We start from the raw sequence: 23,200 nt of genomic DNA, 5'->3' as shown, positions 1-23,200 counted from the left end.
TCGACCCAAAAATTCCTAAATATCGTAATCAAGAAATAATTGTTGCTAATTTTTTAACTGCTGACATTAAAATGTTCCAGGGCCTGATGGGTCCGAGACCGATTCCGCACGCGGAATAACGGCCGGATAAGAAAAAAAAAGCCGGTCGTTTAATATCTCCCGGCGTCGTTTAATATTACCGTGGGCGCTGTCCGTTGCGTCGCGGTCACCGTTAACAAGCGCAACAACTCACCGAAGGATCCCCCCCCACCGTAAATAATATCCCGCGTTAAAGCTCCTCCGCTGTTTATAAAACATTTTGCGCGCATTACACGGGATATTTCGTTCGGTTAAAAACGGACCGGAAGGAAGAGCACGCCCTCGCCGCGGCGGCGCACAATAAAATTGAAATTTATCGTTCGAGTTCGCCCTCTTTAACGCCGCGCCACCGACGTCGCTGCGTCCTGCTCGAGTGCTCGGTCCCGCGATCTCGTCGTATTCCAACGCGTTCCACGGATCTCAACGTTCCTGACGTCGACGGGGAAAATTGGCCGACCGTCGTGGAAGCGTCTCGCAATGCCACGGCGACGGACCTCGTTTGGAAGAAACAGGATCTTTCGTCGCGGCGGGAAACAATGTAGACTTTTTTTGTGATTAACCCTTTGCTGTTAAATTTGTTATAATGGGTCAGACTCGTGATACAGATTTAATGCGAGGTGCACTAGATATGAATATTATTAATTTCTTCTATTTCGAAATCAAAATCAATTCTTCTATAATAAAAGCTTAGAAACGAACGTATATAAAGAGAATAAAAGGAACAAAAATTGTCTCGTTCTTTTATTAAAATATTAAGGATAAACTAGCGCTTATCAACGCAGCGTCGAAGGTATCGTAGTAAAAAGGGTTAAAGATTTCTATTAATCGAAGACAATGCGATTCGCTAAATTTCATAGCCACAAAATCGAATTTTCAATCATTTTAACAATTCTTGAAATTAAACAAACTATCTCTTAATGCTATACAATTTTTTACAGTGCCTTATATAACGTCACTCGGTTGCAAATTGCTACCAGACCAAACCAAACAGCTCCCCAAAGTATAAAAAAATCGCTCCCCATGCCACACACCGTGCGCCCCAAACATTCGAAAATGCTAAAAAGATAAATCGAAACGTGCCATCGCTCAGAAACGTGTCACATATACTTCGTTGATCGCGGCGGCGTTAAGCGAGGAACAATCGACTGCTCGTCCCGGATGATCGCTGGAAAAAAAAAGAGCATCGATTATCTGCCATCGAAAACGTCCGTTGTCGGATAATGAAAAGACCGTCGACGACAATTTCTGTCGGCTATCGTTGGCCGCGCGAATTTCACCGCACGATCGCTCGCGAAATTTCCATTCTACGTGGTTTCATAAAGGCGAAGGCCCGGCACGTACGTTTCACTTTTCCCGGACTTAAAGTTTCCGCGAGGGGGGGAGGGGGAGGCCCGTCGGGGCCGGCCATTTTTCGCCGTTGTAACTTGTAACGCCGGGAACGTGACGCGGGGAAACGGCGAGTCGCGCACACGCGAGCGACGGCACGCACGGCGAGTCGCGGACGCACCTGCATTCCCCTCGCCCCGCTGCGCCCGCGGGGCACTTATTTACGCGGGGCCGATCGTTCTGCGCCAGGAATCTCGGCGGAATTGCCGCCGGTCGGCCGACCGGTCGATTCCGCGGCTCTGCCACCCACGGCTGCCCTGCAATTTACGAGTTGCGAGTTCGCGAGCTCGTCGGCGACGTGACCCGCCTAGCCCGCCGCCGACGATTGAGTTATCCCTCGGTCTGCTTTCTCTCACGGTTTTATCGCCGGATACTGTTCGACGCTGCACGACGCTGTTCTTCCCTGTTCTTCGCTGTTCTTCCCTGTTCTTCGCTGTTCTTCGCTGTTCTTCGAGCCGTTCGAGAATCCGCGGATGTGTTATTATAATATCCTACTTGCTTCCGAAACTGTACTATATAAACGCCGTTGATGGATTCATGGCGTGGTCTAAGGATCCGTTTGGCCCGAAGGGTGAGTGATATTAACCCTTTTAGTACCGGCCAATAGAGTCTGTATCTGAGCGAAATGTTTAACACTCGTTCGAGAAAATTGCAAGAATTTTGAAAAGCCTGATAAATAACAAATTCAAAAAGGGAGAAGAAATAAGAAATTGTTTACTAAAAAATATTAAGAAAACTATCTTTCCAACAATAGCCAACGATATATCGTTGTTCGGTACTAAGAGGGTTAAATAGTCCTGATGACAGGTGACAAGATATCTGATGACCACGTTGGGTCTCCTAACCATCAAATATCAAGGCATTCTGAATCATTATAGAAAATATGTTTAAAGACGGCAAGCAACCGTCGTTGCATTGCCAAAGATTGAGAACTATGTTCGTGGAGAATATGGCAACGGAATGGGAAAGGCAAGGGTTGCTTTCGGGTAAAAAGACTGTGTTGGACCGCATGGCAGTTACCCCAGAATCTCGGATAATTTAATATCATATATTAAAATCTGGGAATGAACGTAAATGAAAGCAATGAAGAAATAAAAATCCTCTTCAAGTAAATTATTAATAACGAAAAAGTGCTAATCAATGCAGTTCTAATAAGAAGTCATAGCGCAAGCCTATAATAATAAATAAATATTGCCTTATAATAATTAAGACAGTGTTCATTCCTCCTTTCCTCAATTTTTACAACAAAGCTCGCCCGAATAATAACCAAACTGCAAAGGCGTAAAGCTCGACCGGATCTTCCCGCGTCGTGGACAATTCTTTCCCGTCGCCCGGTCGATCCGTTTTTCGCGCGTCCCCGCCCCCGGTCCGTAAAACGTAAATATTGTTCCTGACGCGTTTTGTTTTGCAAACGCAGCGCGCGCGAGGCTGCCGCGTTCGCGGGATTGGCCGCGGCGCCGCGCGTTGGCCGAAAATGTTCCGGTTCCGCAGCGAACGCGAAACTGCCTCGTATCCTTCCCGCGAATCCCGGTGCGTGGCCCGGTATCGGGAACCGAGATACCCGGCACAGCGGAGAGAACGATTGCGCGGTGGGAAATTAAGGGACGATCACGTTCATCCTCGGCTTAATCCCCGAGAAAGACGTGACTGGCTAAATAGTAGGAGGCTGTTGCCCGGATCGCGACAGCTCGGTCTTTGATCGGCTTATTTGGCTTGTTTAGCCGCGATAAACCGGCGCCTCCGTTAATCCCAAATCGAAATCACTGTGCAGCGAATTGTTCCGGTGTAATTCGTTACGGATTGTCAAATTTTGGGCGAACGACGTTCGCAAGATGCCGATGGTTTTGTTTTCTGATTGGCTCGCACGCTCTGCAGTAATTGCAATTTGAGAAAGAAATGGCGATTATGTATCTTTCTGCGCGAAATAAATATATTTTTGTATTATTTGCAACACTGATGAGCTAAGTATAATTTTCTTTCTTTATTTAACAGTGGTATTAAGTGGAAATATTTTTAGCTTATTTTAATCTTATTACTGATCTCAGTTGTCCCTTCTATTTTTGCTATAAATGCATATTAACATTTATATTTATATTTATATGCACAAGATATCTGCATTAGTAAAATGTGATGATTTATAGCAAGTCCTGAATTTTTTTTAAATGACAAATCTATGAAAAAGAGCAATGTTAAAATTAGATTTTGCAACCTTGATACACATTACTAAAATACGAATTTTACGTATTTATTATAATAATAATAACGAGCTAATCAAATATAAAACAGGAAAAGGATTGAAAGATTTAAAAAAATATGGTTGTGTTCTTTTCAGTTTATTAAAATGTCTTTAGGAGAAAATTTAAAAATTTTTATTTGGATTTAGTTTCTTAAACTTGCTGCAGGTATTTTTTCTTTTGCATAAAATTTCCGCAGTTTAGTAGTTACTATGTTAATGTTCGCCTTCAACGGATTAACACATTCGCTTGCAGCGTGTATTTTAACTTTTAACGACGGCTTTTATAGTTATGTCTCGTTAAACATGTTTTTCTCTAAAACGCGATTAAAAATGAGGTCAGCGAATAATATACGAAATTTTCTTATGATAAAATTATGTTTAATAATTTTGGCTGACAGATATACATAATAAGTATGAAAGAAAAAAATCACCGTCGCGAGATTTTCTTTACAATTACTCTGATTAGAATTGTTTCGACTGCAATAGTTTTCTTTAAATGAGAATATTTAAATATTGATGACAGAAGAATAAAATTTAATTGCTACTTAAAGGAACGGATGAACATTCATACCTAATAGTTTATAAATCTCCGTGGCGAGTCCAACTCGTCGGCAAGGGGTTAACAGGTAACCACCATAAATCCGCATCGGGAATCGGACATAATATAATCTCGCGCGACAATAAATCTGCCAGATAAATAAAAAAGATAATATATAAGACCCTGCCGTAAGCGCCAGCTGGACCTATAAAACAAATCTGCAGATTCGGGCAGCGCGGCCCCGGTTTTCCACCGAAGTCGGTCAAAAGGGCAATCGATGTTCCAACGAGACGAAAACTCGGCTTTCGGGATTTTTCACGTATCCCCCCTAGGACAGGGCCCGGTGTTCTCGAGAGGACGGCGATCGTTCCACGTGCCGAGAGAGTAGGTGCTTCCCGGCCCCACCCTTCTCCACCTACAAAATAATTTCTCGAAGGGATAGTCTGGAAATGGGTGAGTTATGTCGTCTGGAGTTTTATGTTCCCGGGCCCGTCCCCCTCGTCCGACTCTCTCGACTACGCTCTCTCTCCCTCGTCCCTTTCCTCGGCTCTCGAACTTTAACTTCTCGAACGGCATAAAGCGGGAGGTTGGAACGTGACTGGGACAACATCGGAACCAGCGGACGTCGTCGACGACGACTACGAGCGACTACGTCGACGACCGGGACGGCTCGCCGCGTTTGTTTTCCCGTGCATCGGGCAACAACGATATCGGGCCAATTAAAAGTTCGCGGGGGGGCACGGTCGGTTGCTAAACACCCGGATACGTAGTCCCGGTTCCGTCAAAATCCGTTCGCCATCCGAGCGGAACGATGCGCACGCGATAAACATGCTTATCTCTTTCATTAGCCTCCCGCTGGCTCTGTTGCAAACAGCTCCGCCGCGGTCCACGGACTTTCCCGTTTAAATTATTCCCGGCGTCGTTAAGGGAAGGATTAAGCGGAACCTACGGTCGAACCGAAAGGACTCAATGACTCGGAAAGAAATAAAGCCGCGCGCGCGCGCGCGAGAGAGAGAGAGCAAGCACGCTAGCACGCTTAATTTCACGCGGCGGAGTCGCACGCGAATTGGACTGCGGATCTTTACGCGTTTACTGCGCCCGCAAATTTCCGAGACACCGGCGAACTCTAATGTCCGTGAAACCGCCTGTCCCGTGATTTTTGTTCGCGTGAAATTGTTGGTTTGTAATGTAAAAAATTTATGGAACAGGTGTGGTTCTACAGGGTGTAGCAAAAGTCATTTGCGATGGAGAAATAAAGGGTTTCTGAGGTTATTTGAAGTCACTTTTTCCTTGGCGAAAATGCAATCGGTGCATTTGTTTGTGAATTGTTAATGAAATAAAGTGACCAATGGGAGAGAAGATCAATGGGCTAAGAAATAGTTTATAACAAATCTAGACTTAAAGAATTAATTTCCGCCACGAGAATAGATCGTAATGAATTTGTCTTATTATTGAATACGATTATTAATAATTACAGATAATATAGCATGATTTAGTGAAATAACAAATGACTAGAGTGAAGAGTCGAGTAAAAATAGCTCATCATAGAACGTGTTAAAAAACTAACCTTGTCGCACAAGTCACACAAAATGGAAGAATGTATCTCAAAAAGACTATCCTATAGTTAAAACGTCCTCAAGTACAAAGGGTTAAAATAAGAAAAACACGTTAATTGACACGTTTCCTTCCTCGATTTCTGCACGATAATTTACGGTGCAGGAACGGCATCAATTCCCATGAATTCCGCGCGTCAATCGGTAATCAACGGCAAGGAGATTGTCCTAATCGTTAAGTCCTAATTCAAGATGCGCGCGGCAGCCGTCAGATACCGATGACGATCCTGTCAGCCCGTCGACCCAGTTCGCCCATCGACAGCCGGAAACGTAGGGACAACAGGGCGGGGATCGATTGCCGCTCGATAGCCAGCAAATTGCCGTTGTTTCCTAGGCATAAATCGGCCACCATAAATAAGACGGCGAGGGGGGGGGAGGGTCGGACGATAGGTAACGCGCATAACCCCGGTGGGCTTTTCGAACCTTGAAATATCGTCGGGGAAAGGGATCGACGAGCGGCGACGAGGGTTGGCGATATTAGGACCGATCCCGTCGAGCGAGACGAAGCGGAGAGAAAAACGGTAAACGGCGCGACTCGGCGCGGCGGCAGGAATAAAAATGAAACGGTACGGGGTGGGTAGGAGGAGGAGGAGGACGGGGGGGGTGGAGGAGGGTGGAGGGGGTTAGAGAGAAGGTCTAAGGAAAAACTGGTGGGATGGTGTTACTGCCACCGGGTTTCATTATGCAGCCTCTTATAGTTGGCGTAACTCCCATCGGTCGTAAATATGAATTACGGCTGGCCGAAATAGCTTGGCGTACCTTACCGTATCCACGTACGAAAAACCCGTTTTCCCGCGCCAGTCCACCACCGAACGACGATAATTTATTCGCCGGTCCGATGAATGAAAATGGCCGCCGCTCTCTCGCTCGCGCCCCGCCCGCGCCCTGCCCTACCACCCCACCCCCCGGCCGAGCGCCCGCAACCCCCCCCCCCCCCCCCCCCCTCACGGTTTTATCCGCTTTTTGTTCTTTCTTTCTCGGTCAACAACCGCCACCGGCAACTTTCAACCAGTGACGAGACAGAAATTAAACGCGGCTGCGTGGTGTGGGGGGCAGTGGGGGGTTGGTGGCGACCCGGTGAAATTGCTACGACGATTTGAACGCACTCCAAACGATCCCTCCCCCGTGATCGTTGCGGACGTACCCGTCTATCTTCCCGATCTACGCTGGAACACGTTCCTCTTCGACGGGCCATTCGCCGCCCGGAATCAGAGTCTAGCTAGCTAGCTACCATACCCCCCTCCGGTACCCAACGGCTCGACCTCGTTCCCCCAACCTACCGCGAAAATGTGCCAACCCTAACGGTCCACTAATTTCCATCGACGATTTCTGCGAAATTAAACCCGATCGCCGAGCGCGTTCTCGGACGTGTGTCCGACGGCGAATGGCTCAACAGAATAAAAAGAGGGCGCCATTGGCGAGCTGCGGGCGTTTCTCCACTGCTAGTGATCTAGGGGGGTGCGGAACTCGTTGATGTTTCGATTTTTAGATTGCAGATGAGTCGCGACGGGTTGAAGTGCCGATCGATCTACGATGCTGTTCGACAAATGGCGACGTACAGGTGTCCACTTATTGTCAGATAGCGCCGATTGCTCTAACGTTAACCTGTGAGCTGCGTACTACGTGTATAGACGACACAAGGAAATAACAATTTTATATGTTACAAAATACTTATTCTAGGATTTAGGTTAACATGGAGTATGTTCCTAAATCTTGGACACTTTAGGATAATTTTAGAACTGTCAAAAAAGCTACAGCTAGATTGACAAAACTTTTCTCCGCGTCCGTTCGACGTATGGGGGCACGGATTTCGAGCGTCGGAGGAAGACGAGAGCGTGACAGAGGGAAGCCGGTCGAGCCGGAGCTCCGCCGGCCGCAAGCTGTCGGATCGATAATTAACGCGACGACGCGACGTACAGAGTGCGTACGTCGGGCCGTTGGCCACGGGTCTCCGGTGCGTACACAGTCCAATTATTGATATTTCGAGGGATCCGGGTGGCGTTAACTCGTTCCACGTGGCCCGTGCCGCGCTTACCGCTAGATTATGGTTTACACCGGCGCACCGCGCGCGCGGAATCGTGAATATGATAGTAGCCTGCAGGAATGTTGCGTATCGATTTTCAAAATTATCATGCAAACAGCGCCGGCTGGTCCCGGTAATAGGTTAATTACCGGTACCGGCCTTCCGTTAAATCCCGTTACTGTAAATCATTTTCGATTCTAACAGCTTTATACTCGCATCCAATAATAAATCCGGCGCGATCTAATTACCGACTCTTTGTGCCCGCGCGGGGGGGGTACGGTTCTCGGAATTATGCGGCACGGCCCATTGTTTTCGACTGTTCCCGGAACGAAAACCGGCGACCGTTTCGGCCAACGAGCCGCGAAAATTTTCTACGGACCGGAACCGCGGAAAAATCGTTAACGTTGCCGGTCGTCCGACCCCGACGATCGCGCTCTGCCTGTTCCCGATAACGCGGCCTGTTGCCGCGCGTTTTTCCGCGCTACGTGCTGGTTGATGCGCTACGATCCAGCTTGCGGCAGACTGGATCCGCGATTTTCAGCTGGCTGCTGCCATCAGCGATGATTATCCAGAAATGCACCCCTGAAATCATCCCTTATATAGAATTATCTTTTTACCGAATTAGCGATCGCGATATTTTATTTTTATAATTGGAAATTTGTGTCAGAATCCCTAACGGCATATCTCTAATAATTTTTTCATATTTAAGTTGTAATTACTTAGTTAAAAATAATTTTATATTCAATTTTGTAATATGAAGTATCGGAACAAATAATTCATGCCGCTTTTCTTATATGAAGCAATATAAAATCCAGCAAGAATCAATTGCTGCTTGGACGATTGTGGCGCCTCTTTCGGGGAAAAACTGAAGCTCTGCTTGCGATCTTAGCAGCGCCAATTAGTTAATGGCAAAACGCTGAAACTACTAGCCAAACAGTGGCGCACCTTGCGGCGAAATCTCAAAGCTTCGTTCGGAGGTCCGTACAGCGCTAATTAGTAAGTGGTAAATCGCTGAAACTACTCGTTAAACGTAGTTTGCCATTTTACCACTGATGGCGCCAGCATACAAAACCTATGAATTTTTATTTCGATGCCACCGCACGTTGCGGCGAAACTGTTAAACTGCTAGCCAAAATTATTCAGGAATGATAATTCTGTAAATTGGTCGGTAAATCTGTTTGAGCGTTAATCATTACACAGTCTTAAAAATCAGATTTAAGGGGCATAGACTTAAGATCCGTACAGCATTGCATCTTATGGACATTTCTATCTTACCTTTTTAGAACTCTAAAGCCTTCTTATCATTTCATATCGCTCCCAGCATTACCGACAGTGGCTACTTACTTAGTAATCAATTACTAATAGTGCTGAATATTATTTAGGGACAATAAGCGTATACGGCGGCAATATTTAAATAATGGCAATAGTATTTATTTCCTACTAATTACATAATTAGTAATGGTACATATATAACAATAGCTTTATACATTTTTTTTCTTACAAATAGGTATTTATAAGGTTTATAAATTTATAAGCTTCTCAGTGCTAGCATTCTTTTTCCAGAATGATTATATAATGTTTCCAGGAGAATATAAAAGCGGAAGAACATAGAAATTCCGGTTGCCGACGTCAGGATTACTGGACACGCTGCAGATTGTTGAACTGTAAGTAACAAATATTTTAGATTCATTGCTAAAGTAAAATAAAACTTAAAACTTGCCTGATTCTTCTTCTTTTTCATGCAACATCGTAGGACTCGCCCTTACGAGAGTATAGAATAATACTGCTACCATCACTCAGCTTACAAATACTTGTTGAATTAGCCAATAATGCCAAAGTTTCTCCCGAGCGCGGCAGTTAATTTATTTTCCAGTTATTCAAACATACGATGGCAACCGCGTACGTCAGCCAGGTGCAAAACTGTTCTGTCATTATTGTCTTTGGTGTTAAAATCGGCCGCCTTTTCATTTGTCAGAAATCCAACTATTTCCAAGTTATCAGAAATAGCAGTCGCGTGAAAAAAATTGTCATGTCGTTATTATTAGTCTCAGAATTAAAATCAGTCATTTTTACATTTGTCAGGTATTTAACTATCTCCGCGTTACCAGAAATAGCAACCGCGTGAAAAATTGTCAAACCATCACTGTCTTCAGTATTAAAATCTATTCGTAAAATCTAATCGCTTATCAAATATCTAACAATCTCCAAGCTGCCGTAGGCGGCAGCCACGTGCAGAACCGTTTTGCCATTCTTGTCTTTGGCGTGAAAATCAACTCCCGTTTCCTCTATCAGATATCTAACCAGTTCCAAGCTACCAGTGGTTGCAGCCGCGTGCAAGATCGTCATGCCGTTAGTCATTCTAGCATTAATATCGGCACGTTTTTTCTTTATCAGAAATTTAACTACCTCCAACTGGCCGAAGGTCGTAGCCGTGTGCAAGACCGTCGAGCCGCAATTCTCTCTAGCATATATATCGAGCCCTTTTTCATTTATCAGATATTTAATTATGTTCATGTGACCAAACGCGGCGGCCGTATGCAAAATTGTTTTGCCGTTTCTGTCTTTAACTTTGGTGTCGCCCTGTTTCTCGTCCACCAGAAATTTAATCATCTCCAAATTACCGGAGGCAACGGCCAGGTGCAAAACCGACGTGCCATTGTTGTCTTTAATATTAAATTCGGCCCCTTTGTCGTCCACCAAAAATTTAATCATATCTAAGTGGCCGAACGCGGCGGCCGAGTGCACTACTGTTTTGCCATTTATGTCTTTGGCATTGAAATTGACCCGACTTTTGTTCACCAGAAATTTAATCAGCTTCAGATTACCGGAACTAGCGGCGATATGCATTACCGACATGGTATCATCGTGCGTATTAACATGATTGAAACGAATCCGTCTTTTACTTTTCACAAATTTAACCATCTTCAAATTGTTGGAGGTAGCTGAAAAAAAGACAAAAGGAAATAAAAGAAGAAATGTTTGAAAAGCCGAGAAAAATTTCTACACGGCAAAAATTTTGTTGATGTCTTAGCCGATAAATGTAGAATTAATTATGCCCGAAAACGAACTAAAGGCACAGTAATTGGTCACCCCTTGATGACCCCTAAGTGATGACATGTTGCCAGAAGACATTGTAATTGAAAGAGATATATTTAATGATAATCGTACCATTCTTCGAACCGAGAATGATTAATGAATTAAATGAACGTAGCGGATCCTATATTGAAATATGTTATAATCTATATTAAATTAGAGGGAAGGGGTTAAATCATCATGTTTTTAATTTCGAAATTTGTTGATAGCTATAAGCACTTTTTGTTGTTTATAAAATACATGCTATAAACTAATCATAAAATCGTGTAAAGTACGGATAGAAAACTTTTTTTGAAACAAGTTTAGACGATTATATTTAATTGTATTTTTTGAGGTTAACAAACTTTGGTTAAGAAATATAAAAATTTTAGGTTAGTTGAACATAAATTTAAAACCATTGGATAATTCGTTCACTCATTTTTCGTCTGCTCTCGAATGCGGCTTAAAAATCAAGCTGCCTCGCTCGATTTACCCCGAATAACATGTTTAACATTAATCGATTAATTTAATCAATTTTCGAAGATTTTACATTATTATTAACAAAAATATTAACATTTATAGAAATCATGAACACAGAGATAAAGATTTCTAATCAAATTTCGAATAGATAACTTATTTATTCGAAGTCCAATTTCCAGAAAATTATTGTTGGAGAATTGATTAATTATGTACCTGGGTTCTAAAAAATATATCTTACTTGCTTAAATAATATATTCTTTACAGACACGTGTTCACACTTCGATACTTTGCACGAGAAGGACGAGCCTACGGGAACATACAATGTTAGCCGTTTAGCACCATAAACTGAACGTCCCGAACCCAACGGACATTCAAATCATAATAAATCGGTATAAAAACAATCTGGCAGCTTTGATGTTTGCTATATACACAACAATATACCACAAGATGACAACAATTGGTGTCGGTACATATGTAACAATAGTTTTACACATTTCTGCTTGCAGAGAGGTATTTACAACGTTAATTTTGCAAGCTTTACAATGTTAATAAAGTTGGCCTTAGCCGATACAACGAATCTACGACGAAAATAGCGAAATATGTTCCCACTCTTTCGACAGGACGATCCGTAATAAAATTCTACCCTTCGAGTTATCGTGGAAAGTAGAATAACAATTACGACACCGTAACTGTTTATACCTTTCTTAATATTTTTATACCAGGAAATGGTACCTATCGTATTAAAACAAGTTACTGTAATTAAAAAATTAGAAATGGATAATGCAGAAATTAGAAATAAATTTTTGAGCAAGTCAAGGAATAGCCACATAATTGTTTAATATAAGCATGTCAAATAAAAAATGTAGCTCAGAGTCAGACCCCAAGAAAAGGCTTGAACATTTTCGTGCAAGCATCGATGATTTTCGTAGAAATATAGCGCAGCAACAATGTACTTGGCAAAGCTGTAAATTTAATCACCTCTGACAAACACTTTCCTATGTCGCAGTTAGATATAGTTCACCAGATGACAGTTCCGCGTAGATAGAGTTCGCTATCGTACCACAACATTTTCTGCAGAGTCGGTAATTCAGACTCTGAAACAAAAAAGAAGTGTTATATGCAGTGCGACGCAATGTCCGCATTGGTTCTAAGTCTGACCACTACGTGTTTTGGCGCTGTATGGACTCCTAACTCTGGTTCGAAGTTTTGCCACAAGCTGTACTACTGGTCAATGTACATAATATGTACAAGATCACTGGACTTTACCACAAACTGAGTATAACGAAATCAGTAAGGATAATTCTTTAAGGTATGATTAAACATGACCCCGAGAGTTATTAAATGGTCTTCCTTTTTTATTTTATTATGAAAGTATAAGTGAGATGGTCTTTAAGTGATATTTAAAATATAAACTTTGTATTAAACAATTGTTACACGTACATTCGTGTCGATGTACCAACTATACAGGTACAAAAGTGAATTAAATTGCATTTATCAAGAACAACTCCGAATACCTGCATAATAATCGTCTAACTTTACATTATATTACAAAACTATTACGATCTGCGTTTTCGTTAAGTTCCATGAAATGTTTGGAAACATTATTTGCAGTCAATCAATCAATCAAAAGATATTGCATACATTCTAGGGGATGATGGTCAATCAAAATGATCTTAAAAATTAGATGATACATATATACATTTAGATATTTTAAGTGGCTTTTTTAGCTGGTGGCCTGAAGACACCGACTACTACAGCGTGGTCTCTCTCGTACGGTTCCAATGTGATTTGTTCCTGGGGTTTCAATTTATCGGCGATCAGTTTTTTTACTTCGGCGGCGAATACTGCTTCGGGTTGTGCCGTGGAGTCTATACAACTCGCCTGCAAAGGCAAATTTTATCATGAAAATATAGAAACTATATCGTCTATTATTAGACTAAGTATAAGTGAAAGAGACTTGCCTTAATGGAAATAACAAAGTGGCCTCCATTTTTAAGGAAGTACTGAGCATTCAAAGCTACTATTCTAGCTTGATCGGGCTGTGCAACATCGGCAAATATCGTGTCCACCATACCAACGAGCATTCTATACTTATGCGGATGTCTAGCATCTTCGATTATTGGAATTATATTAGTCCGTTTCTTGGCAACGTTTAGAAGATCTCTGCCAGATCTGTGTGAAAATTCTACAGCATAGACCAGTCCTTCCTGTAAAAAGGAAATAGGCATTAAAGCATTTGCATACATTGCAAAACGAAATTGAAATGTGATTGTAAACTTTTGTACACACGCCTTTTTAGAACAAGATGTGAAAGATCTTGCACAATGAAAAAACGAGAATGTAAATTGTTATGGCATAACTTCGACACCAATTCGATAATAATTCGTCAAACTGGCTCTAATGTATGCAGAATATATTATATATATTTTACTGAATTAAACTGTATATACACTTACAGGCCCAACAATATCTGCTACATGAGATACTGTAGTTCCAGAGGCAGCACCTAAGTATAATACTTTGCTCCCTGGTGGCATGTGAATTTGATCTACACCACCTAGTATGGCAGCAGCCAACTTCGATCTAAATGGATTCCACACTCTGTATTCAATTTTTTCAGAATTATCTGCCTGCAATGTTGACATACAAAATGTTATTATTATGTTTTCACTGCATTCATAAATATCATAAGAGTTACTATTGTATCATACCTCGACGCTAATCCTTTTTTCACCATATACTTCTGAACCTGGTACTAAATTTAATGTAACTAATGCGTCTTCTTTCCCTCTAGCTATAAACACTCCTTCGTGACGATGTGGCTCAATGACAACAGTTTTGCCACCTTTGAAACCACCACCTCCACGTCCACCTCTGCCTCCTCCACGGGCCCCACGTCCACGTGGCGTGCCACCTCCTCTTCCTCCACCACCTCCGCCTCTTCCACCCCTAAATCCTCCTCCACCGCCACCACCTCCGCCTCTTCCTCCCCTAAATCCTCCTCCACCACCACCTCTTCCTCCTCCACCTCCTCTGCCACCTCTAAATCCACCTCCGCCTCCACCCGGAGAAAATCCTGTAATTAAACAAACATTATAATCCAATAGAGAAAACATAAATTATATTTCAGTATATTCATTCTCACGAATATATCTACAATTCATAACTCATAATTATACAAATATACGTATATCACTTTTACAAACATTTGTGTAATGTATGAAAATATACTTTTTTTTTCATTTCCGGCACAACTGCACGTTGTTAGGTTAATATGTTACTAACAAGAAAGTGAATATCACTGTTAGTCTGACTTAATTGTATACACATTTCGATAAAAAAAGGATTCAATATAGAAAAGTCAATATACAAATACAATAAATTCAGTATACAATGTTTCACTACGAAAAAAAACCGAAATAATTATTTACATACTAGGTTACGGAAACGAGTGCGGCAATAATGTATAATTTTATATCGTAATGATTAAAACGAATAAAATATTTCATAGAACAGCAAACAGTAATTACCTGGCTTTCCCATCTCCTATTTTAAATAACTAAATGTATATACCCGATTAAATTATTACTTTAACTCTTCATACACGTGTATGTTGGACGCCAAACGATCACGGAAATTATAGAGGTTTCAAACATCGTCTTCCGGTTTAAGCTGCAGAACTATCGAATACGGTCGTAACCAGCGTATCGATAAGTTCGAATCGATTGTCTATTCAGAAAATATTTTAATATGTTCGATACATTTATTCAATGCAGAAAATATTTCCGATAATCTTATTCCATATTATTTGTATATGTAATTCTTTCTACTTATATATTTATTTTTTTATGAATAACGATCACGTTTTGTTTTTATCAATGGATGACAAAAAATATTGTTTTAGGAACACAATGTGTTCTTGCCGGTGCCGGTTCATTTACAGAACGGCAGAGCTTGAATCTTGAATCGGTGCGCTCGTTTTAATTGCGCTTCAGTTCAACACTTCGAGTAATGCTAATGCTGCAGTCGTAACCTAACGTTCATTATATTGTAGTCGTTACATCAATGAATAAATGACATTACAGTATATAGGATTCATATTTATGTAGTAAAAAAATTACACAAATATGAAGTAAATAAGAGTATTCACTTACTACGATTCTGAAATTACCCGAGAGAAAAAATATTACAATCTATTTATGTTTACAGAATCAGCGTTGACGGCTTACTAGTATATTTTCCTTACGATTACATTTATCCAGAGCAATATGCGTACATGCTCGAACTCAAACGTGGCCTGGATGCGAAAGTATTTGTTTTTTAATATTTTATATTACAGAATAATTGGCAATGTTTTTCATCGCATTTATGATGATTTTATTTACAATGTAGGGCCACTGTTTGTTGGAAATGCCTTCTGGCACTGGCAAAACAATCACTCTGTTGTCCTTAATTGTAGCTTACATGTTGGAACATCCATTGGATGTTACAAAATTAATTTATTGCTCCCGTACTGTACCAGAAATTGAAAAAGTTATAGAAGAGTTAAAGAAACTTATGGATTATTATGACAAAGAAACGGAGGATAAACCAAAAATTGTTGGCTTAGTGCTTAGCTCTCGAAAAAATTTGTGTATTCATCCAGAGGTAATTCTTTTTCAACTTACTTGTAGTTTTCTTATTGTCTGCTGTTTAGAAGTAACAACAGCGTACTCAAAAAATTGTAAAAATATGTTTTAAACAGGTCAGCAGGGAACGTGAAGGTAAAATTGTTGATGGACGTTGTCATTCTCTCACAGCATCTTACGTCCGTGAAAGGCATAATTATGATGAATCTGCACCCATCTGCAATTTCTATGAGGGATTTGACTTGGAAGGTAAAGAACAAATCGTGCCACCAGGAATATACTCAATTGATGATTTGAAAGAATATGGAAGGGACCGTAATTGGTGCCCGTACTTTCTTGCAAGATTTACGGTAAGCATTTCAGAAAGTAAACTCTAAATTTTCATGGTAGTTGAAGCATTAATATTTTTATATTATTTTAGATTTTACATGCTCAAATTGTAGTGTACAGTTACCATTACTTATTAGATCCTAAAATTGCTGAAACTGTATCAAAAGAGTTAAGCAAATCTTCTGTTGTGGTTTTTGATGAAGCCCACAATATAGACAATGTATGCATTGATTCAATGAGTGTAAAAATAAATAGGCGATCATTGGAGAAAAGTTCTGCTAATATACAGTTGCTTGAAAAAACAGTAGCAGAGTAAGTCAATACTAATATTTTATATAATGTTACTGCTTATAATAAGTACTAATGCATTATATCAATGTTACAGGATGAGAGAGGATGATGTAAACAAATTAAAGGAAGAATATGATAGATTAGTAGAAGGGCTGAAAGATGCACAAGTGGCTAGAGAAACTGATATTATTTTATCTAATCCTGTTTTACCAGATGAAGTTTTACATGGTAAAATCTTGATAATATAGATGATAAAAAATTATGTTACTAAGTAATTTTTTCTTATTGCTTCAGAGGTGGTTCCTGGTAATATAAGAAACGCAGAACATTTTGTTAGTTTCCTAAAACGTTTTGTGGAATACTTAAAAACACGTTTACGTGTACAACACGTAATACAAGAATCGCCTGCTGCATTCTTAAGAGATGTACAATCAAAAGTTTCAATAGAACGTAAACCATTAAGATTTTGCGCCGAACGATTGGCGACTCTGCTACGCACTATGGAAATAAGTGATTTAACTGATTTTTCACCAATTATCCTGGTCACTCACCTTGCAACATTAGTTGCAACATATACGAAAGGATTTACAATTATTGTAGAACCTTATGATGATAAAACACCCAATGTTCTAAATCCAATTCTTCAATTTAGTTGCGTAGATTCATCCATTGCAATGAAGCCTATATTTGATAGATTTCAATCTGTGGTGATCACATCAGGAACATTGTCACCTTTAGACATGTATCCTAAAATATTAAATTTTCATCCAGTGATAATGTCATCTTTTACTATGACATTGGCTAGACCATGTCTTTTACCTATGGTGAGTTTGATAACACTTCTCTTTAATCAATAATCTTATTATTACTGAAGAAAGAAAATTTCTTTCAACTTTAGATCATATCAAAAGGTAATGATCAAGTAGCAATTTCGTCCAAATATGAAACAAGAGAAGATGTTGCTGTTATAAGAAATTATGGTCAATTATTAGTCGAGTTTGCGTCAACCGTTCCTGATGGTTTAGTTTGCTTTTTTACCTCGTATTTGTACATGGAATCTGTGGTGGCTGCATGGTACGTATTAATTAATTTGTCTCATTTAGATTATGTTTTTATGGCATACCTATTTTTATAGGTATGACCAAGGTGTTGTAGACCAACTGCAGAGGCACAAGTTACTATTTATTGAAACTCAGGATTCTGCGGAAACGAGCCTAGCACTTATTAATTATATAAAGGCATGTGAAAGTGGAAGAGGCGCTGTTCTTCTTTCAGTAGCGCGTGGTAAAGTATCGGAAGGAGTAGATTTTGATCATCATTTAGGCAGAGCTGTTCTTATGTTTGGAATTCCTTATGTATATACGCAATCACGTATTTTAAAAGCACGTCTCGAATATCTTCGTGATCAATTCCAAGTAAGGAAGAATTTATGAATAGAAACTATAAAAAATATTAATTTTACTAAAGTATTACTGTTGCGTTGTTCAGATCAGAGAAAACGATTTTTTAACTTTTGATGCCATGAGACATGCAGCACAATGTGTCGGTCGTGCAATCAGAGGAAAAACTGATTACGGTATAATGGTGTTTGCAGACAAGGTAATGGTTAATTCTTAGAAGCTATTCTAACTTAGTCGACAATCTGTTTCTTAACATCATTTTAATTTTAGAGATTTTCAAGAATAGATAAAAGAAGTAAATTACCAAAATGGATACAGGAACATTTAACTGATAATTTGTGTAACTTGTCGACTGAAGAAGCTGTGCAGGTAAATCTTCATAACTTTAAGCCAAATCTTGAAATTATTGTCTGAATATTATTTCCAGATAAGCAAGCGATGGTTACGTCAAATGGCACAACCGTTCACACGTGAGAACCAATTAGGATTATCGTTGTTAACGCGAGAACAACTTGAAAAAGAGGAATATAGTAAGATCGAGCAGCAGGCGCAACAAAATTAAATATTTAGAGTATTGTGTTTATAATAAATTATTTATCTCATTTTGGGATAAATATGGTGACACACAACATGTAAAGTTATACAGTAATTTATACTTTACATATTATCTGTATTATAAGGAGTATAGAATATAAATATCTTTTCATAAATAAGGAATTGCAAATTTTGTCCTTCGTACATGTACAATTTTTTTAAGTTAAAGAAACAAGTATCGGTTAGTTATGGGTAACAGTTGGTAAGTTATTAATAGGATTCAAAAAATATACTTGTGCCATTAAAAAAGTTTAATAACAAAGTACGGTGGTGAAATTTTAACAGTGTACAAAATACAGTTACATCTATAAACAATTCATTTTGTATCACCACCTCACAAGAACTTGATCTCCGTCTTGTATTGAGTAGTAGCTTAGTTCTTGAAGTGGTTTGTCCAAAGGAATTTCGATTTCAGATAACTGTAAAAATAGAAAAGCACTGTATTATAAGTATATTGTAGACATACGAGTTTGCACTTACATTACGTTGTATAAATGACAGAGCAGGTATTTTTCCTCCTGTCCTAAAAAGTCGCTGTGCAAGTCCTATAACTTTCTGAACCTCCATATCTTTTAAAAGTTTCCTTTTGATTCCTCTGGGTTGACTCGGATGATCTGGGCATGAAAATTCTACCGTGATAACGTTGGAAATCATTTCCACTTTTGGTCTAGCTGATGGGATGCCAGAAATTCCATATTCTACAAACAATAAAATAGCGTAATTATTTCAGATATGCTTTAAATTTATATAAAATATAATTTCCACATACTCTCGACCAATGCTACATATCGAGGATGTTCAATTATGAATGCTTTTCTGTTGTCCGTATTATTTTCACTCTCAACCCATTTAAGTAAATGCAGCTTCAAATAATCGTATTCTGCACCCCGTCTTTCACCCAGTGCTATTTCAGTGCCATTCAAAATCTTTAATTTCGAAATTCTTGCTATTATTAACTGTCGTGCCGTCTCTAAATTTTCGTCTTTCAAAACTGGATTTTCTCTAAATTTCAGCTCTTCTAAATTATTAAGTTTCTCTAATTCCGATATAGATCGCCACTGAAAATTTCAATGAGATTAATGCTGCTTTAAAAACGATTCATATGTATAACGAGATCACATACCTCCGATATGTTATTCTGCGATAGGTGTAATTGTCGCAAAACTGGAAAGGCCGAAGTTTTCGCTGTTGGTTCAACAGTTGGAAATCTTATTTCGTCTATCTTATTTAAATTTAAATTGAGGTATTCTAAGCTGTAAAATGAGACCCTTCAATAAATAATCCTTTATATTCTTTAAAATTACTACACCTTACCGTGGAAGTGAACCCAATTTAAGGACTTCATCCCAACTGGATATTAAATTTCCTTCAAGCGTTAATCTAAATATCTTCATTAAGTTTTCATCTTCTAGTGGTTTCTGTATAATGCTGACTGTATTAAACGAGACTGAAAGTTCCTGGATAGATGGAAACATACACATACATTGTTGAATATCAAACCAGTTATAATTCATTCTTGCCATGTTTAAATCTTCAACCATTAAAAATGAGGTACTTAATGACTCCATATTTTCTTCAATCGGTAGATAATTTTCACTGACATTAAGGCCAGTAAGAGAATGAAGCTGACAACAAATATCTGCTACAATTCTCCAACTGTTAATTAAGTTTCTAGATATATCTAACTCTTCCAAATTTACACATAATTCTTCTAGTTCACCAGGTTTACCAGCATCACTAACATATTGATCTCTGAGCCATACCATTCGCAACTGGTCAAATTTACTTTGTTTTCTATTCACTTTCGAGAAACCAACAACTTCCAGAAATGGAGCATTAATTTCCTTTTGTAAGCTCATTAATGTGTCTCTATCGATGCCTGCTAATTCATCATTGATGAGACCATAACGAATCTTTATAGCTTGTGAACAGGAGATGCCAAATTTTGCTTTACCAGGGCGTATAAATGAACCCGATGTAGGATGCCTATTATAAAACATACAAAATATTATACTGATATCATTGTTGCAGAAATTAATGAAACTCTTTTGTATCACATTACCTAGCTTTGAAATATTCTACTCCTTCATAAGTTCCATTGTGTTTACCACGAGTAAAATCATCCCAGTCAATACCGAGCCACTGTCCTTTTGTGTTTCCAACGGGACCAACATATTTTAATGTACCTCTGTGTCCATCACACTCAATTCGGCTGCCAATTTCATATTTTTTGTCTTCTACCATACTAAAAAACAATCATTTATATAATATCGGTAATAGAACTAGTTTCCAATACTTTCCTATATCACAAACATTATGACAGTTGTGTTACCAAATGTTACTGAATACTAAATCGCAGTTTACACTATAGTGTTTTTATATAAATTGTTAGTACAAGCGTATATTTCACATTGCGGTATAAACTCTAACCTCAATATAATAGATGATCATTGAAAACAACGAGACAAAACGAAATATTAATGTTTTAAGCAAGAGATAATTGTCACGTGATATTTTTGCAGATAATATTTGTAACAAATGTGAACGGTTATACAAATATGATTTTATCAAAATTAAAAGTCATATACGGCAATATGACATTTCTCTGTTGTATACTACAAAAACACACCTACATATGTAGGAGCTCGATATGTAGTGCAAGATATTCCACTACTCACGGAATAGTAGAGCGTGTGGAGCGAACGAGCTTCATCTGTGTCTGTACATATATATGTGTGTATGTATATATACGTATACATCATGTGCCAAGAAATCAAGCAATGCGTAATATTCTACATCTCCATATAGCTTTCTTTCCAATGACTAGAAATTAAAAACTTCAATCAATATACGTAACATTATAGGTGAGGTATTTTTTTGTTGAGAAAATACTAATTGAAAAATAAATATTTTGATTTTATTCATCAAAAAGCATATATATGTTACATTGTACAGAAAATGCATATATTATAACATAATGTAATACAAGAATGTACAGGTGCTAAAAAATATAGTGTACATACCTACATATTAGTAATTACATTCTTAATATACAAATTTGCATATATATTTGCAAGTGCATATATAAACATACACATATGTATAATTGTTTGATTCTTAACCCTTGTTATTGAGTGTTTAATAAAATTGATGTATTGTAGAGTATTAAAAAAGATGACTCAATGTATAATACATTAATGATTCATGAATAAATTTCCAACATTGGATGGACTTAGAATTTCAATCCAGTAACCATCAGGATCTTTAATAAAAGCTATTCCTCTCATCTTACCATCATTAGGCTTCTTCACAAACTCTACATTTAACTTCTCAAATCTTTCACATGCTTTGTCAACGTCAGGTACTGCAAGTCCAATGTGACCTATAAAGAATTTCTTGTTGAAAAACTTAAATCTCAAAATTCTTTTATTCTACATGAGCTACATATGTTATCTGTATTCTTTTTTTACTGTATGATATTTAAAATGTATTACCAAATCCTCTTGGTTCACTGTTTCCATTATGATATTGAGCATCAGGATCTGTTTCAGTACCCCAGTTACTAAAAATGTAAGAGAAGTGAAATTAGATTTTTAATCATTGCATCCTTCAAGCTAAAGAATTAATAATCAATGTAAATTCATTGTCTATTCACATACTGAGTAAGCTCTATGGTAGCTTTGCGGCTAAGTGTCCACTCTATACATTCTCTTTTATCACTTGGAATATCCTTTTCATTTTCGTATCCCATAAAATACAAAGAGAATTTCAATTCAGGAACATCAAGTTTCTGTAATAAACGCATACCAAGTACTTCAGTATAAAAAGGTATTGACTTCCTTGGATCTTTAATACGATACATTGTTTGCTGCATAATGTATCCATTTGTTGCAGGATCAGGTTCCTTGCAAAGTTTCTGTACTTCATTATTTGTTAAACCTGAAGGTTCACCCATCTGCAATAATCATTAACAAATTTCCATTAATCATTGTAACATAATATAGTTGCGATATTAACAATTTTTATTATTAGTATCATTAAGGACATAAAAACTATTTATCAATTACTTTTCGATATAACGTTACTTAATCGATCTACAGATAAACTATCACTACTTATTGGTATGAGAGAATTATTGTCGATAATATTATTAGATCGAAGTAATTGGTTAAATGTCTGATTAATGCAAAGAATTGCAATAAATTACAAGTGTAAATACAATTTCTTCATTAGGGAACAATTTTACTGTTGTGTACTGTATCTTCCATTAAAATTATGTAGGTTATATTTAAGAAGTAACAATTTTTATAAAATTAGATTGTTACATCGATGATAACACAAATTTATTAACGGCTCATTAATATGAAACAATGAATAGATTAGTTTTCAAACCTTACTTTTTGTTGCTTATCAAATATCGACGATTGTCTCTTGATCGCACGATTACACGCGAGACGAAAGTGTGCGAATAACTGTGTGATATTCATATCTCACCAAAAAGTGGAATATCTTTCATCGAGTGTATGTATGC

At 38.6% G+C, this 23,200-nt stretch overlaps 5 protein-coding genes across 7 annotated transcripts; 1 reads left to right on the top strand and 4 right to left on the bottom strand.

The window, feature by feature from the left end:
* Nucleotides 1-9,350: 9,350 nt before the first annotated feature.
* LOC144476277 (uncharacterized) lies at nucleotides 9,351-11,768 on the bottom strand. The gene is made up of 3 exons (XM_078192990.1): nucleotides 11,665-11,768; nucleotides 9,595-10,816; nucleotides 9,351-9,536 (listed from the first exon to the last, which is right to left on the bottom strand). The coding sequence occupies exon 2, from the start codon at nucleotides 10,794-10,796 to the stop codon at nucleotides 10,050-10,052; it is 747 nt and encodes a 248-aa protein (XP_078049116.1). The 5' UTR covers nucleotides 10,797-10,816; nucleotides 11,665-11,768; the 3' UTR covers nucleotides 9,351-9,536; nucleotides 9,595-10,049.
* Nucleotides 11,769-12,405: 637 nt separating this feature from the next.
* Fib (rRNA 2'-O-methyltransferase fibrillarin) lies at nucleotides 12,406-15,067 on the bottom strand. 2 transcript variants are annotated; one of them, XM_078192989.1, is made up of 6 exons: nucleotides 14,957-15,067; nucleotides 14,138-14,502; nucleotides 13,883-14,056; nucleotides 13,388-13,633; nucleotides 13,126-13,307; nucleotides 12,406-12,520 (listed from the first exon to the last, which is right to left on the bottom strand). In XM_078192989.1, the coding sequence occupies exons 1-5, from the start codon at nucleotides 14,967-14,969 to the stop codon at nucleotides 13,137-13,139; spliced, it is 969 nt and encodes a 322-aa protein (XP_078049115.1). In that variant the 5' UTR covers nucleotides 14,970-15,067; the 3' UTR covers nucleotides 12,406-12,520; nucleotides 13,126-13,136. The 2 variants fall into 2 exon arrangements, with proteins under 2 accessions (XP_078049115.1, XP_078049113.1); XM_078192987.1 differs by lacking the exon at nucleotides 12,406-12,520 and having other exon boundaries at nucleotides 12,761-13,307.
* A 339-nt stretch (nucleotides 15,068-15,406) lies between these two features.
* Xpd (general transcription and DNA repair factor IIH helicase subunit XPD) lies at nucleotides 15,407-18,766 on the top strand. The gene is made up of 12 exons (XM_078192844.1): nucleotides 15,407-15,558; nucleotides 15,636-15,735; nucleotides 15,819-16,073; nucleotides 16,171-16,404; nucleotides 16,476-16,696; nucleotides 16,770-16,903; nucleotides 16,970-17,499; nucleotides 17,574-17,749; nucleotides 17,811-18,090; nucleotides 18,164-18,274; nucleotides 18,346-18,444; nucleotides 18,503-18,766. The coding sequence occupies exons 1-12, from the start codon at nucleotides 15,554-15,556 to the stop codon at nucleotides 18,635-18,637; spliced, it is 2,280 nt and encodes a 759-aa protein (XP_078048970.1). The 5' UTR covers nucleotides 15,407-15,553; the 3' UTR covers nucleotides 18,638-18,766.
* Nucleotides 18,767-18,899: 133 nt separating this feature from the next.
* On the bottom strand, nucleotides 18,900-21,296 carry LOC144476187 (tubulin-specific chaperone E-like). Of its 2 annotated transcripts, none has more exons than XM_078192845.1 (7): nucleotides 21,100-21,296; nucleotides 20,732-20,914; nucleotides 19,984-20,655; nucleotides 19,793-19,922; nucleotides 19,439-19,727; nucleotides 19,150-19,367; nucleotides 18,900-19,088 (listed from the first exon to the last, which is right to left on the bottom strand). In XM_078192845.1, the coding sequence occupies exons 2-7, from the start codon at nucleotides 20,911-20,913 to the stop codon at nucleotides 18,996-18,998; spliced, it is 1,584 nt and encodes a 527-aa protein (XP_078048971.1). In that variant the 5' UTR covers nucleotide 20,914; nucleotides 21,100-21,296; the 3' UTR covers nucleotides 18,900-18,995. The 2 variants fall into 2 exon arrangements, with proteins under 2 accessions (XP_078048971.1, XP_078048972.1); XM_078192846.1 differs by lacking the exon at nucleotides 21,100-21,296 and adding an exon at nucleotides 20,966-21,094.
* A 268-nt stretch (nucleotides 21,297-21,564) lies between these two features.
* Nucleotides 21,565-23,188, bottom strand: LOC144476264 (lactoylglutathione lyase-like). Its single transcript, XM_078192970.1, has 4 exons — nucleotides 23,067-23,188; nucleotides 22,329-22,624; nucleotides 22,164-22,231; nucleotides 21,565-22,051 (listed from the first exon to the last, which is right to left on the bottom strand). The coding sequence occupies exons 1-4, from the start codon at nucleotides 23,154-23,156 to the stop codon at nucleotides 21,864-21,866; spliced, it is 642 nt and encodes a 213-aa protein (XP_078049096.1). The 5' UTR covers nucleotides 23,157-23,188; the 3' UTR covers nucleotides 21,565-21,863.
* Between the last annotated feature and the right edge of the window lie 12 nt (nucleotides 23,189-23,200).

Source organism: Augochlora pura, chromosome 10, assembly GCF_028453695.1.
Source record: "Augochlora pura isolate Apur16 chromosome 10, APUR_v2.2.1, whole genome shotgun sequence".
NCBI lineage: Eukaryota > Metazoa > Arthropoda > Insecta > Hymenoptera > Halictidae > Augochlora > Augochlora pura.
Note: the sequence above shows the minus strand (reverse complement) of the source record. Positions and strands in the feature narration are given on the sequence as shown.